Source organism: Sphaerodactylus townsendi, linkage group LG16 (assembly GCF_021028975.2).
Source record: "Sphaerodactylus townsendi isolate TG3544 linkage group LG16, MPM_Stown_v2.3, whole genome shotgun sequence".
NCBI classification, from domain to species: Eukaryota; Metazoa; Chordata; class Lepidosauria; order Squamata; family Sphaerodactylidae; genus Sphaerodactylus; species Sphaerodactylus townsendi.
Window position 1 is genome coordinate 6,917,935 of NC_059440.1, and position 16,447 is coordinate 6,934,381.

A 16,447-nucleotide genomic window follows, 5' to 3' on the forward strand; every position below is an offset into this window, starting at 1 on the left:
AACACCAGTAAAAACCTAGTTGGGGGGGAACTTTGCATGGATCCTGATCCTAACACAGATCTGCTCTGCATTCCCGCCCCCCCAACCCGGATTTTTCGAGAATCGCATTATGTGCAATTCTTTTGTTTTAACGTGGCTCGCAAGAAAGAACAAAAACGATGTGCCTTCGTGCAAAGGCGTGTACGTTGGCCAACGCGCTGGCTGTCCATATAAATAAAACTTCACAGAACAGCCAGCCAAGCAAAGGGGCCGGGGCAAGGGCGGGTTCATGTAACCCCCCTTTCTCCTACTTTTATTGGCCCGTGCGAAAAGGGCCTGAGTAATGTGCCTTGAAGTCATACCTACTCCTTCACAGATCTCCTGTAGCATAATAATAGGATAATCTCCCAAGTTCTGATACAATGGCTGTGCTTGTTAACAGCTTCAGAGATACACTGTAACCCCACAAGAATTTATCTGAAAGAAGATTCCCTTATTGGTATAAAACTCTACTAAATAAAACTTCCAAAGGTTAAATTCACCCATAGCACCTCTTCCTCCTTTTCAGGAATAGCCACCAATTGTCTCGTGGCTCAGAAAATAGGTATAGAATACATTAAATATAAAACATATCGCCTTATTATTAAACATGTTACTATTAAAATCTTTTAAAATTCTTATCACAATGCATAAAAATAAACTCCACTGATATAGGAGATCCGTATAAACACGTACGATTTTGGCAGTGCATATTGCCTTCAAAGTGCTTGAGAATATTTCCTTACAATATAAGATTAATTAAATTCCCAAACCAAGTTATGTCTATCCCATATAGTCTGGCCCATAAATTCCCAAACCAAGTTATGTCTATCCCATATAGCCTGGCCATCTGGAGCCCAAACCGTCTGCAGTGTATTGAACTGGTCCCCAAGATTTTATAACTAGCAGAACTATTATTCCCATTTCTACGACAGAGAGGCTCTTAGGCCTTTGGCACTTAATTTGTGTTTTACAGTTTGTACAAAAGCTTGATTCTTTTCGTAATAAGCAGCTTCGTTCACAAACGTCGGATATGTCACGGAGTCCCCTTCGTACGGAATCGTCTTTCCCTCAAAGGTTAAAAACATCGGATCGCCGGGGTGGAGAGGCTCCCAGTCTTGATCCTTGAAGGCCCAGAGAAATGACAGAACACAATATAGTTAGAGGGTGGGGTGGACACTTCTGTTTCAATGTGTTCTTCTCACTGGCCATCTGGAGCCCAAACCGTCTGCAGTGTATTGAACTGGTCCCCAAGATTTTATAACTAGCAGAACTATTATTCCCATTTCTACGACAGAGAGGCTCTTAGGCCTTTGGCACTTAATTTGTGTTTTACCTCTGAGGTTCCTGTCCTCCTCGGGCTCCATCCCCCAAACCCTAGGAGTTTCCCAACCTGGAGCAAACAACTCTGCCCCCTTCCCATTCCCTGCCAATGGCTGCAGGGGGATGGGGGGACTGGCAATCCTAGTGTGCTGGCCATGCTACCAGGTCATGGCTTTCACCCAGCAGAGCAGTGCAGAAGGTGACCACAGGAATCACCGACTTCCCTCACTGCCTCCCAGACCTATCCTGTTGCCAGCTAGGTTTGAGGTGAGTTCCTGAACTTCTGTCTGGGGTACCAAAATGCCTTAAATCACCCCTGCGTGCATGGACTCCTCTGTTCATTTCCAGCCAACACAACCACATGCGCACAAAACTTTGTTGTTGTTGTTGTTGTTGTTGTTATTATTTATTTGATTTAATATACCGCCCTATCCCCGAAGGGCTCAGGGCAGTGTACAGTATAAAACATCATACATAAAATCGTAAATATAGTTTAAAACAACAATTATGTCCTAAAACAGTGTTCCACGAAACCCTCACGTAACCCTCCCAAGAAAGAATAGTGGGTCCATATGGTGTTAGGGACCCATATGGAGTAGAGGGGAGGGGGCAGGGGGCACCCTCAGCGGCTGGTCTCTCCAAAGGCCCAGTGGAACAGCTCGGTCTTACAGGCCCTGCGGAATTCTCCAAGGTCCCGCAGGGCCCGGACAGCTGGCTGGAGAGTGTTCCACCAGGCCGGTGCCAGAGCCGTAAAGGGCCTGGCCCGTGTGGAGGCCAGCTGCGTCATTGAGGGGCCAGGGACCACTAATAGATTGGCCTCCACTGAACGAAGAGGCCGTGCAGGGACATATGGGGTGTATGATGATCAGCTTCCACACTGTAGTGAACAGTGAAGCACTTGCAAACAGGATTTTTGTGTGCGCGCATCAGAACGCCACATCAGATATTAGGTTTCCAACCTCCAGAATGAGAACTGATCTCTAAATGACCAGAATCAGTTCCCTGGGGGTAAATGATTGCTATGGTGTTATAGGCCACTAAGGCAATATAGGCCACTAAGGTTCCCCAGACACTGCTCTTTCCAGACCCCACCCCTAACATTTCCAGGAATTTACCAACCCAGATTTGTCAGCCCTAATCACAGGAGGTAAAGATGTCCACAACTGTCAGATATAAAGAAAAATAATGTATCTTTACCTGCAGATTAGGGTGAACAACAGCAGTAATCTCGTCGTTTTTATTTCTGGGATAGTCGACTTTCTCCGTTATTTTGTAAACATCAATTGTGATTGGTGGAAACTCTTTCCCTAAAATAAAAAAAAATTATTTTCCAAAAAGCTATTAAGTCACATTCATTCTTGTATCATTAGAGAAACTGATGTAAAACTGCATTTACAATTCTCAGATGTATTAAATTTTTGTTTATGTTTCATTAATAATGTAATTAGAGCCCGTCTCAGGAAAAGGTTTCTTTCTCCAGGAGGCTGGGTTACTGAAAGATGACCCAGATATTCAATGAGGCATGAAACTCAGATCTGAATTTCACCGGAATGGCTAAAAATCGGGTACTTCAATCACAGTACATGATGCATCGGACATATTTTGCTGATGATAGAATTGGTGAAAAATTTATTCTGTTGCCAGTACATTATAACGTTTAGGAATTATTGATTGGATGCCATCATACCATATCTTCAGAGAAAGGCTGGATCTGCACTGGGCAAATATAATGGGTACAGGATGAGATTCCACCTAAACATTAGGAAGAACTTCCTGACCGTCAGGGGTGTTCGACAGTGAAATTCACTCCCTCGGAGAGAGGTGGAGTCTCCTCCTTTGGAGGTTTTTAAACAGAGGCTGGATGAACATCTGTTGGGAGTGCTTTGATTGTGTGTTCCTGCATGGCAGGGGGTTGGACTTGATGGCCCTTGGGGTCTCTTCCAACTCTATGATTCTATGATTCTATTTATTTTTATTTTATTTATTTTTTGAGCTTATATACCGCCCCATCCCCAAGGGGCTCTGGGCGGTGTACAACATAGAAGAAGACAATATAAGCAATTAAAACATTTAAAAACAGCGAAAACCATAAAAATATTTCTAATAATATAATAAGCTACAGTAAAATAGATGGCGTTCAGCAATCTGCTATTATAATTCCGTCCCTTCCCCTAAAGGGGGAGAAACAGCATCCCACGTTCCGATCTAAAAATTCCCTCCCCCTTCCAAAAGGGAGGAGTGGCGAGTCTGAGATGACAACTGACCCCGGTATCAGGGCCGGGGAAAAAGGGGCACCATCAACGGCTGGTTCCTCCAAAGGCCCGGCGGAACAGCTCCGTCTTACAGGCCCTGCGGAACTCACCAAGGTCCCGCAGGGCCCGGACAGCTGGAGGGAGAGCGTTCCACCAGGCCGGGGCCAGAGCTGTAAAGGCTCTGGCCCGTGTGGAGGCCAGCCGTATCGCCGAGGGGCCAGGGACCACCAGTAGATTGGCCTCCACTGATCGAAGAGGCCGTGCAGGGACGTATGGGGTGATGCGGTCCCGAAGATACGACGGTCCCAGGCCTTAAAGGTCAATACCAGCACCTTGAAAGTGATCCGGAATTCCACCGGAAGCCAGTGCAGCTGATGCAATATAGGCTGGATGTGTGCCCAGGTGGCGCTGCCTGTAAGCAGGCGTGCTGCTGCGTGCTGGACCAGTTTTAATCTCCGGATCAGACACAAGGGAAGGCCCGCGTAGAGCGAGTTACAATAGTCTAATCTGGAGGTGACCGTTGCGTGGATCACAGTGGCTAAGTCCGCTTGGGAGAGGAAGGGCGCCAGCCGTCGGGCCTGACGAAGGTGGAAAAAAGCAGCCCGGGTTGTATGGGCCACCTGGGTCTCCATTGATAGAGACAAATCCAGGTGGACCCCCAGGCTCTAGGACAGTGATGGCAAACCTATGTCACAGGTGCCAGAGGTGGCACTCGGAGCCTTCTCTGTGGGCAAGCACACACAGAGTTCGTCATGTGGGGGGCAGAAAATCATTCCCCCCCACACACACATCTAGGCTGGCCTGGGCCACCGAGCACAACATGTGCGCACCGCGGTGAGCAGGGAGGACTCGGCTGGCGGGCCTGGTGCCTGTGCTCCGGGTGGCTGCTGCCCGAGGGGGGGGGGGGCGCAGAGGAGGCAGAGATGCTAGAGAGGCACAGAGCGGTGCGCGCAGGACTTGCTGGAGGCTAGAGCAGGCTGGCCCCTGCTCGAGCAGGTGGGACAGAGGAAGAGGGAGCCAACCATTTTTTTTCCAAACTAAAACCTCAGCATTCAGGTTAAATTGCCAGGTTGACACTTTGCGATAAATAAGTGGGGCTTGGGTTGCAATTTGGGCACTTGGTCTCAAAAAGGTTCGCCATCACTGTTCTAGGATGCTATGTAACCCATGGGGTGGGGGGGCTTCACACAGGTCCCATTCCCAAAATGGGTCTGCTCCGTTTTATTTCCCCAACCTGTTTTTTTTTTAAGTCGCTAAACTTGTGAACAGCCAGGTAGGAAGTGCATTTTTCCCTCCCTCCTATTCATGGTCATGGAGAATCCACCTGCCATTGCCTGGCCATTGCAGGGCGGCCCCTTTTCCTTTTTTTCTTTTAATTTTGCAGATTGCATCTGTGTAGGGTGTGTTAGTTGCCCGATTTTGGAGCTGCACAAGCATCCAATTTGTTTTAAAATACCACATCTAGTTTATCAGGACCTCTCCTTAAGTACATGAAAACAACAACTTTCTACCAGTGAATCCGTAGTGCCGTAAAAGGCGTTTCATCCTGGCTGGGCCTCAAAGGCTACTATACCTGCATTGAAGAGCTGTATGAAGTCAAGGCCATGTTTGATGATCGTCCTCATTTTACCTAAAATATCCGCTCTCAGAACTCCCTGGGGCTGAGGACCAACTTCCACACCTGCATGCGAATGAAGGAAAGATCAGTGACCTTCCTCTTTGGAATGTTGGATGATTTATTTCCAGACTCCCGCCTTTGGTTCAGCTAAGCCAGGGGTCTGCAACCTGCAGCTCTCCAGATGTTCACGGCCATGGTGGCAGGGGCTGATGGGAATTGCAGTCCATGAACATCTGGAAAGCTGCAGGTTGCAGACCCCTGAGCTAAGCCATAGGTGTCAAACTCGTGGCCCTCCATATTATTCACTAAGAACTGGATAATACTAAAAACAGCCATATTTACCCACTGGATATTTTGCTATAGACCGGGTCGTCGCGTATTTCAGGTTAGGGTGCTCGATCAGGAAAACGGAGCAGGTTTCCGGAGCCAAAGCATCCTACGGAAAAATATTTGTTTAACGTTTCTCGTTATGCCAACAAAACCCTCCCGATAAAGGTTATTAATATTCAGTCTGTGATATTCATCTTGTTTCCTACAGCCTTACAATACGTAGGGCCTCTTTAGAAAACACGCAACGCTGTCTTTTTTGGATTTCATCAAACATGCTCCAGTGAACTTTGCCGTGCGCTGATATAAATGAACATGATCTCAATGTTAATTCAACAGCAAAGGGGGAGATTAATGTCGCCGTGCCCTTTCCGCTGCCTTTAGGGCAGTTTTTCAAATTTTAAAAAAAGCGAACAGAGTCGACCAGGAAATTTCTTTCCGTACAGCTCCTACCGTTCGCTTCGCTATACGATACCCTTTGCATGTTCTTTAAAGTATACAATGACATAAATAGTTAAACAGGAAAGCAAACGTTAAACATCATACTGTGTTGGGGGGAAAATGACAGTGTTCGGCTCAACAGAACCTCATGACCTCGTGATTTCATTCATTGTTCTTCTTGGCATCCTGCCTCTTCTCCCACGGGCAAGCATCTGCCTTATTGATTTCACAATAACCGCAGTACAGATCGGATGTCGCCGTTCTAAAAGGCTGCTCTTTCCTCCCACCAACATTGGGACTTCTCTTGAATATGAAGGTAGCTACTTTAGCCTTTCTAGCTGTGGAAAACCCTGGGGTGGAACAAATTAATACAATTTCCTTTTCACAGTTGTCTGGGCTCCATCCTAGGGCTTTCCACTGCCCCGATCCTATAATAGCATTGCCAGCTTTTGGATGTAAAACAGGGTTCTCTAACCTGGTGCCTGGGGATGCCACGATGCCCTCCAGTAATTCCCTTGGAATCCACAGAACTTTAAAAAAATGTGGTTGGGGGCTTTTCCGCACAGTTCATTTAAAACGTTTTGAGGCAGGAAATACCCCCTTCCTCCCTTCCTGCACCGCAGCTGCTCGGTCTGGCAGAGGGGGTGGCCACGGTGCAGCCAGCTGTCATGCCGCCAGCTGCTGCTGCTGCTGCTGCTGCTGCTCCTCCTCCTCCTCTTCCTCCTCTTCCTCTTCTTCTTCTTCTTCTTCTTCTTCTTCTTCTTCTTCTTCTTCTTCTTCTTCTTCTTCTGTGCCTCAGCCATCGCCCCACCCTGCCTTCTTCGTCTCAACAGAATAATGGGAGGGGGTACTGCTAGGCAGCAAATATTGTTATCACAGTCAAAGTGAACAGTTCCTCTTGCTGTAGGGCTGACTTGAAGTGGAGAAAGAACACCGGAAGAATTAATCTCCCTCACTGCGTAGCCCTGTGACCCCAATCCCCAATCTCACCCTGCAGATGTTTTCTAGGTAGTTAAAGTAGCAGAAGATTGAGTAACATATTTCTAACATTTTATCTGGTTTGGCTTTGAGTAATAACCACAGGGCTGCTAATTCTTCAGGAAACCAGGTCAAAGTTCTGGCTTTTGCAGGCATATATATTTTTCTAAAAAACTGGCAACTAGCCTCTCTCTCTCTCTCTCTCTCTCTCTCTCTCTCTCTCTTTCTCTCTCTCTCGTTTTTTGGGATCAACTGGAATCCCTATTCTATATTCAGCCATATCTCCATCTTACAATATCTCCAGAGTCACTCAGGGGCTAAAAGGAGGCTCCAACTACCCCTGCAATACCATATTGTATAAATTAAAATAAACGTGTCCTGATTCATGTGGTTCTTGTGCTGGAAACAGGAGCCACTTATAAGACAAAAGCACATGTTATTCAGTCTCTGGGTGACACAGGGAGCCCAAATAATTCTGTATGTGTTTCATCCTCTGTGCTCTGACTCATAGCGCTAGGATGTTAAAACATTTTGATGCACAATGGCTAAAGAAGTACAGACTTTGACCTTTGCTACCTTAATGTAATGACACAGCTGAATAGTGAAGTCATCCCTGGAGGTTTCTAGTATAAGAGTGCTGCCCATATTAGCGGTTGTGTTGTGAAGATCAAAGATAAGGTCATAGGCTTCTTGGTTGCTGCCTTTCGGGCCAAACAGGCCGTGGATTTCCTGAGCCCTTTTCACTTCATATGGCGTGTCGTCTGTAATTTTCCTCCTGTTGACAGAAACGCAAAAATATCACTTAAACAGAAATTGCAATTTCCCAGTTGTTAAAGCCCCAACTCTTCTTTTACCTGTCCTAAGGGAAACGCTTATGGGCAACCTCAGCAGGGTAGAAAGGTAGTTTTAAAATACTTTAAATAAATAAAACTACATGACACGTGCCCATCAATTTTGTAATGAGGTCACTGTTATAGTTGCTTTTAAAGGGAAAAAAGATCGGCAAGAGGAGAGAAAAAGAGTTTAATCCCTTTTCCTGCTGAAAGTCAGACCTCCTCAAGCTGATTTGGGCTCTGGTGGGGAAGGTTTGTAGGTGCAAGCAAGTTTTCACCAGCAAGGGTCAAAATAGCTCTTTAAAGCCGCTTCTGCACAGCACAATTATACCGGATTACAATTGGTATCTTACAATCTGAGTCTACAATTGTATCTTACAATCTGAGTCTACAATGGTATCTTACAATCTGAGTCTACAATTATACCGGGTTACAATTGGTATTTTACAATCTGAGTCTACAATCTGAGCAGCAATGGCATAAGAGGTTAAGAGCTCGTGTATCTAATCTGGAGGAACCGGGTTTGATTCCCAGCTCTGCCGCCTGAGCTGTGGAGGCTTATCTGGGGAATTCAGATTAGCCCGTACACTCCCACACACGCCAGCTGGGTGACCTTGGGCTAGTCACAGCTTCTCGGAGCTCTCTCAGCCCCACCTCCCTCACAGGGTGTTTGTTGTTGAGGGGGGAGGGGCAAGGAGATTGTAAGCCCCTTTGAGTCTCCTGCAGGAGAGAAAGGGGGGATAAAAATCCAAACTCTTCAACTCTTCTATTTTATCCCGGTTTCACCCTTCGCATGGCTGCCCGTTTCTGTGAAGGAAGCAAGTGAAGACCAGGAGGAAATACTCCAGAGGGCTCTCCTGAGCTCGGCCTTGGTCACGAAGGGGGCGATATAAATTTAATAAAATTAAAAAATAATTTTAAAAATTCTGGTCTGCCTCCCACCCAGCAGTATTTGCGAATGTATTTCAGCTGGCTTACTGCTGTGGTGGTATTATTATTGAATGCCAGGTCAGTAATCCAGAATAAAACAACTCTCACTCATGACTTGATCCTGGATGAGGGGGCTGACCTGGTATGTATTATTGAGACCTGGGTGGGGAACTGAGAGAGCCTGATCTTGCTCAGCTTTGCCTCCCCCGCTCCCCGATTACTTGGTACGGCACTGTTCCAGACCCGTGGGGAGGTAAGGATACTAGAGGATTCACAAACATGTATACACATGGCTAACATGGAAAACCTGAAAGCTAGGACCAAGTATATAGCAGTAAAGTAAGCGAACAAGTCCAAAAGGGTGTCATCAAGTTGGAATATGTTCCCACTGAACATAATTGTGCAGACATTCAAACCAAAGCAGGTACTTTACAAAAATACCAGAACATGCTACCTGAACTTGGTATAGTATCTGTCCCTAATGTGTTGAACAATGAATAATGTTACAATGCACTATATATCGTAAAATGTAAATCAAGCAGTCTGCACACAAGATGAGAAGGGGTGTCAGGGATTTTAAAAAATGTGGTGTGCATCTTGTGAGCAGACAGATCAATGTGATCTAGGTGACAGCACTTGTCAGACAAAAACACCTGTCAAAAGCTGATGTAACTGTACAGAACCGGTTCAAACCTGATCACTGACTTTTACTGTGGCCCCTTCCGCACAAATAATGCGTTTTCAAACCAATTTCACAACTGTTTGCAAGTGGATTTTGCCATTCCACACAGCTTCAAAGAGCACTGAAAGCAGTTTGGAATCTGCATGTGCGGAATGAGCCTGTGATAGGCTAATAGAAGTATAAAGGTAGAGCATATGCAACTGTACTGTGTCCAGGGATTTCTGAGTTGCTGCGGAGCATGCTGTCCGATTGTTTGCTGATACACTGTAAATAACTTGCACCTAAAGATAAAGTCTTCTTTGGAAGTGAAACTACTTTATGGTGTTGTGTTGTTACTTCTGCCGTGCCAAGCCTATTGCAGCCCGACTTCTCCTGCCTGGGTAACACAGTTTCCGCTGTAAAAGGTCTACTCTGTCAAGGGGAAGTCACTGTAATTCATAAAACTTCCATCCCTCTTATCAGGTGGCCGGCCCATGTAGTGGCTGGTTTTGAGGGTTTGTTCTTGCTGTTGGACCACAGAGACGGGGCAGGTTTGCTGCTGGTATATCATCCACCCCTATCAGTACATCAAGTTTATTGTTTAACTAGTATTCTGGACTTTGGTAGGTGACAGAACTAGCGAGAAGTTCTCGTTTAAAACAATCTATGATCTCCTAATGCTCCCTCTACCAGGTTGGAACAATGATTAATTTATGTGCCTCATTCTGCTATGCTCGCCACCGTGTTAAAAAAATGTTTGTATGACGAATAATGTGCTACATTTTGAAATCATAAGAACAAAGAGCCTGCTGGATCAGACCAGAGTCCATCTAGTCCAGCACTCTGCTACTCGCAGTGGCCCACCAGGTGCCTTTGGGAGCTCACATGCAGGAGGTGAAAGCAATGGCCTTCTGCTGCTGCTCCCGAGCACCTGGTCTGCTCAGGCATTTGCAATCAAGAGGATCAAGATTGGTAGCCATAGATCGACTTCTCCTCCATAAATCTGTCCATGCCCCTTTTAAAGCTATCCAGGTTAGTGGCCATCACCACCTCCTGTGGCAGCATATTCCAAACACCAATCACACGTTGCGTGAAGAAGTGTTTCCTTTTATTAGCCCTAATTCTTCCCCCCAACATTTTCAATGAATGCCTCCTGGTTTTAATATTGTGAGAAAGAGAGAAAAATTTCTCTCTGTCAACATTTTCTACCCCATGCATAATTTTATAGACTTCAATCATATCCCCCCCTCAGACGTCTCCTCTCCAAACTAAAGAGTCCCAAACCCTGCAGCCTCTCCTCATAAGGAAGGTGCTCCAGTCCCTCAATCATCCTCGTTGCCCTTCTCTGCTCCTTTTCTATCTCTTCAATATCCTTTTTGAGATGTGGCGACCAGAACTGAACACAGTACTCCAAGTGCGGTCGCACCATGGCTTTATATTTCATTCATTCATTCATTCATTCATTCATTCATTCATTCATTCATTCATTCATTTATTTATTGTTTAGTTTTATATACCGCCCTATCCCCGAAGGGCTCTGGGCGGTGTACAACAAAGTTAAATCACGATACAACTAAACACAATCAAAACTAAACAACATGCACTGATATTTTTCCTGAATCTGCCCAAACCTTTCACAATATTAAAGGCTCATTCCGCACACGCAGAATAATGCACTTTCAAACTGCTTTCAGTGCTCTTTGAAGCTGTGCGGAATGGCAAAATCCACTTGCAAACAGTTGTGAAAGTGGTTTGAAAACGCATTATTTTGCATGTGCGGAAGGGGCCAAAGTGAAATAAATGCTCTTCTTACATTAGGCATTTCCTCTGTTTATATTTCTAGCACAGAAAAGGGCTTTGCATGTTCTGACCTCAACACATCTGATATATCCATTGACATTTATGATTTGCAGTCAGGAAAGCCAAACCAAGCCCTTCCCACCTTGGCACCCACACACTCTTCTGCATCTCTTCGGCCAAAGGAACTCAGCAGGGCACCTTGGCTGCTCCAAAGCTTGATAAATTTCATCTCTCTCCAACTTTTCTTCTTCCAGGACGGAGACAGTACAGTTGCCTCAGCTGCACGACAATCTTTGCAGTTTTATTCTCAATTCCTTTCCTAATTCTCCCCAGCATAGAGTTTGCCTTTTTCACAGCCGTCATGCATTGAGTGGACATTCCCGTGGAACTATCAACTAAGACGCCCAAATCCCTTTCCTGGTCTGTGACTGATAGCACTGACCCCTGTAGCGTGTATGTGAAGTTTGGATTTTTTGCCCCTATGTGCATCACTTTACATTTTATTGTCGAAGGCTTTCACGGCCGGAATCACTCGGGTACTGTGTGGTTCCTCTGATCCTCTGAAGAGGATCCTCTGAAGATGCCAGCTACAGATGAAGGCGAAACGTCAGGAGAGAATGCTGCTAGAACACGGCCATACAGCCCGGAAACCACACAGCACCCAAACTTACATTTTGCCACATTGAACTGCATTTGCCATTTCTTAGCCCGCTCACCTAATTTATCAAGGTCCGCTTGAAGCCCTTCGCAATCCTTTGCGGTTCTCACCGCCCTACAATCCTTCTTCATACCCCGTCTTAACCTTTCCCATGCTCAGACAGTTTTTAATGAGGGTCGTTAAAAACCGAGAGACATCTCAGTCTGAGAGGCATCTATACTGAAAATAGATTTGCACTTTTCCTTTGGGCTATGTGCTGCTGTGTCTGTGCTTGTCCAGCAAAGCTAAAATTGCACAGACAGTTCATTTCAGGACATTGACACAGCAAAGTTCAGATTAATAGCAGTACTTTAGTTTCACTCTTGTACAGCAAACCCAGCGTGAATTCACAACAAACATTCATCCTGGCTGTTAGTATTCTATGGAATTAGCATTTTTAAAGGGAAGGACATTATTTTAAATGCTTCCTCCTTATTGATGCTATTTGGCCGCCCAGTAAAGACACTTAATTCATCAACAAAGGTTGGAAACCAGTATATCAATGGGGAAACCCAAATTCTTATTCTTTAAAAGTACTAGCAAAAAATAGCATAAATGGTTTGCAGCAACCAGGAATTTTTTTTCTCTTTGATGGATTGAGAACTTCTTGATCAATATAAGTGTATAAGGAAAAATAGTTTAATAGTAGAAGAAAAGATAGAAGTAATGTAAAGAGGTTAAGAAAATCGACAGAAACTACTTCAGTCTCTTAGCTTTTCAAAAATGTTGCAGTTAAACCTGAAATGTTTTAATTAATTTTTCGACAATTGTAAAATTACGATTGTTGTATGTAAGTACGAGTGTGTTTGTGATGATTTTTGTAACTAGGTGATTATACAATAAATAATATTAATTTTAATTTTAAAAAAAGGCTGGAAACCAGAAAGGGGATGCATTTGCCCAGCAGAATTGGTTTGTTTGGAGGTGATGAATAGCTTGTTGTGACGAGCCTTTGAATTTTACCCATTTTTGCTGGAAGTGTGGCCTATTTGATTCTTTTACGCTGTTTTTCAAATCATATGCACACTCGCCCAAAAAAACAATGTTAACATTATATTAATTGCAACAGAGAAAAATATTGGCGCAGGGAAACAGAGGTAAGCGAAGATTCGCAGGCTGAATTTGCACACGGGGGCGATGAAAATCAAGTGGGGATTTCCATGTTGCAACAGTTGGGGACGGCATTTGGTAGTAGTACCCTTCTAATTTTGACTTGGATTGAACACCCCCACCTATCTTCCTGACAGCGATGCCAGTCTCTAGGTCACTAGTGGCGAACCTACGGCACTCCAGATGTTCATGGACCACAATTCCCATCAGCAATTGGCCATGCTGGCAGGGGCTGGTGGGAATTGTAGTCCATTAACATCTGTTACCGCGCTGCCTGGTAACTTTTAATAGCTCCAGACCAACCAGCTCTCGGCAGCGCAGAGGAACAGAAACGGGACCCAACATAGCAAGTATGGTGAAATAACAAAAGGTTTTATTGAGATGCTGACCTACATGTCAGCACCTCCGCGCCGTGGTAACTGTGCTGCCTAGCAGCTTTACAGCATCTTAAATACACTTTCTCCTGCCAGGAGTCCAGGAGAATACAGGACAGCCTACAACCATTCATTCACAAAATACATGACAACCAATCATACATCTACAAGTACATGGGAACCAATTAGAGTCCAGTGGGCAGTCCCTTCTTGAATTTCGCGGTAGAGGCAGGGCGAGGCGATGACGTAGGCACAGGCGGGAAGAACACAAAAGAGTCCTTTGGGTGTTTGGGCCAGGAAACGAAACTTAACGACGACGGCACCCTTATCTGCCTGCTGGTGGGATTAGGCAGATTGAGGCGCTTCTTCAGGGGTCCCTTTTGTCAGCGTCCATTCAGGGTTTTTACATGCCCAGGTGGAGCAGGGGTGGATTCCTGCCTTGAGCCAAGGAGGTTCCATGCAGACGCAAATACAAAAGATAGCTATAATTCCTACTTTCTTTCTAATACAGTTTGTTCCTACCTAACTTATATAGAAATAAGACCCAGTTCCATCTTCATTTACAAACAAGATCAGAAATGGAATAAAATCACTTCTGACTCCGCTATCACATCTGGAGCACCATAGGTTTGCCACCATGGCTCTAGATTGGACATGGAGATCCCCTGTAATTACAGTTCATCTCCAGACTACAGAGATTAGCTCCTTGGAGAAAATGGATACTTTGCAGGGGGGGCGCTGTGACAGAGTCCCCCAGTGAGGTCCTTGTCCTTGCCAGGTTCCACCTCCAAATCTCCAACAGTTTCCCAACCTGGATCTGGCAACTCTACCCCACCCTTCCCCTGCAGGTTGCCAAGGAGGACCTAGCACCAGTGGTGGGATCCAAAAATTTTAGTAACAGGTTCCCATAGTGGTGGGATTCAAACAGTGGCGTAGCGCCAATGGGGATGGGCGGGGCACGACAGGGGCGTGACCGGGCATTCCGGGGGCAGGGCATTGATAATTTCTCTGTTACTGTAAAAAACTCTTACTGTAAAAAGAAAAGTTCCTAATTTCCAGCTGGCATCTTTCTGTCCATAATTTAAACTCATTATAGCAAGTCCTATTGTCTACTGCCAACAGAAACAACGACTTCTCCTCTCATTGACTGCCTGTCCAATACTTAATACTTTCAAATACTTCATTTTATTTCTAGAAATCAAAAGAAGGATGCTTTCCTTAAACGAGGAACTTTGTCATATTTCTAAAACATGTTTTTAAAACAGCCCAACAGGGAGAATTATCCCGTTTTCTACCTTTGCTAACCAGCCACATAGGAAACAACAGGACTTGATGATTTTTGGACCTAATGGAATTTCTAATGGAAAAGCAAACCCAATTAGTAACCCCCTCTTGGCATGCACACATAATTGGCAACTGACTCTCGGGAACTGGTGAGAACCTGCTGGATCCCACCTAGCACCCCAAATCTCCCACCATAGTGCAAACTGCTTTTGAAATGCCTCAGCTTCAAAAACAGCTTATCATGCAGAAACGGAGGGAGTTGCTTTCTTTTCTATTTTTTTTAAAGTCCACAGTTCCCTTCAGCGCAGAGAACAAATTGTTTGTTGTTTTGGTTTCAGGCAAGGGAAAGTTTCTTGCAAACAATTGTGCTGATGCAGCAAAAACGAGTGTTTCAGAGAATGTACTACACAACACACAAAACAGTAGGGCGACAGCCAATACACACATGTGGAGCCTTACCTCAAAAGGACCGTGCAGGAACCCTAAAATGGACACATTCCAGCGCTAGATGCATCTGCTTTCGCACAAAACACTCACAAACACGCAGAGTTAAAGCTTACCTAAGATTCTCAGCATCAAAAACCCGATTCAGGTCACAGTCAATGTACCGGCAACACTTCTGTACGGCTCTCGGATTGGCAATGAAAGGTGTCACCTCCAATCCTGGTCTCTGAATCTCAGTCCCATCTTCCTGCCAGTGCTTGACCAGAAATACCCCGGATAATTCGTTGCCGTGTGTTCCTCCAAAGATAGCAATCTTTCGCAGGGGAACTTCTTCTGCGACATGGCAGGAAGTCATTCTTTAAAACAAGTTTAAAGACTGCTGCAAACAAAACAGAAACTGTATAATCGTGGCCACAGTTAGGACAAACGACTAAAAAGAATCAAGAAAACTTCCCAGATTGCTGATTTAATTCCTGGTCTGTCTGGATTGGCCATTAACTGGAAAAAGTAAACATTTCCCTATCCAGTCTTTTCTGCTACATGGGAGTTCCTACAACTCTCTTCTCTGCCAAGACCAGCCTTTCTCTTTACTATATTTGGATAATGACATGTAGGGAATCTTATTAAGAGAACATGTAACTCATATGACCTGTAACTACAGCGACAGGGGATTTCCTCACTCACAACAACAGAGGAGAGAAGGCAATGTTTTCGCCTATATTACAAATGCGCCAACAAATGCAACGCTCGGCAATGCCAAGTTGGTCAAAAGGCAGTTGAAGCATTGATTTGTTTTAAAGATTTCTACCCTGCTCCATAGCAAACGGCTCCTGCGACAGGTCACGGAGAAGCAGGCAATTAACAATGAACCATCCAAATCAATTACAAACTGAACAGGCAGCCAAAGTCAATGACCTGCCATACCAAAGTCAAACCCCAAATCAACAATCCCATTCTAGAGCAGCCACATTCAGCTCTCACATCTGCCCCAAGTAGCTGCCTATTCTCCCCACAACACAAAGATGAAGAAACCCCACTTTTCTTCTAACTCTCACTTAGGGCTGACTTGAAGAAGAAGGAGGAGGAGGAGGAGGAGGAGGAATTTGGATTTATATCCCCTTTTCTCTCCTGCAGGAGACTCAAAGGGGCTTACAAGCTCCTTGCCCTTCCCCACTCACAACAAACACCCTGTGAGGTGGGTGGGGCTGAGAGAGCTCCGAGAAGCTGTGAATAGCCCAAGGTCACCCAGCTGGCGTGTGTGGGAGTGCACAGGCTAATCTGAATTCCCCAGATAAGCCTCCACATCTGGAGATCAGTTGTAATTCCCAGAGGTCCAAAGCCTGACATTTATATATTT

At 45.2% G+C, this 16,447-nt stretch overlaps 1 protein-coding gene across 1 annotated transcript; it reads right to left on the reverse strand.

Moving 5' to 3' along the window:
* Window positions 1–835: 835 nt before the first annotated feature.
* On the reverse strand, window positions 836–15,569 carry ASPA (aspartoacylase). The gene is made up of 6 exons (XM_048519258.1): window positions 15,207–15,569; window positions 7,534–7,732; window positions 5,554–5,647; window positions 5,167–5,274; window positions 2,539–2,648; window positions 836–1,142 (listed from the first exon to the last, which is right to left on the reverse strand). The coding sequence occupies exons 1-6, from the start codon at window positions 15,443–15,445 to the stop codon at window positions 945–947; spliced, it is 948 nt and encodes a 315-aa protein (XP_048375215.1). The 5' UTR covers window positions 15,446–15,569; the 3' UTR covers window positions 836–944.
* Between the last annotated feature and the right edge of the window lie 878 nt (window positions 15,570–16,447).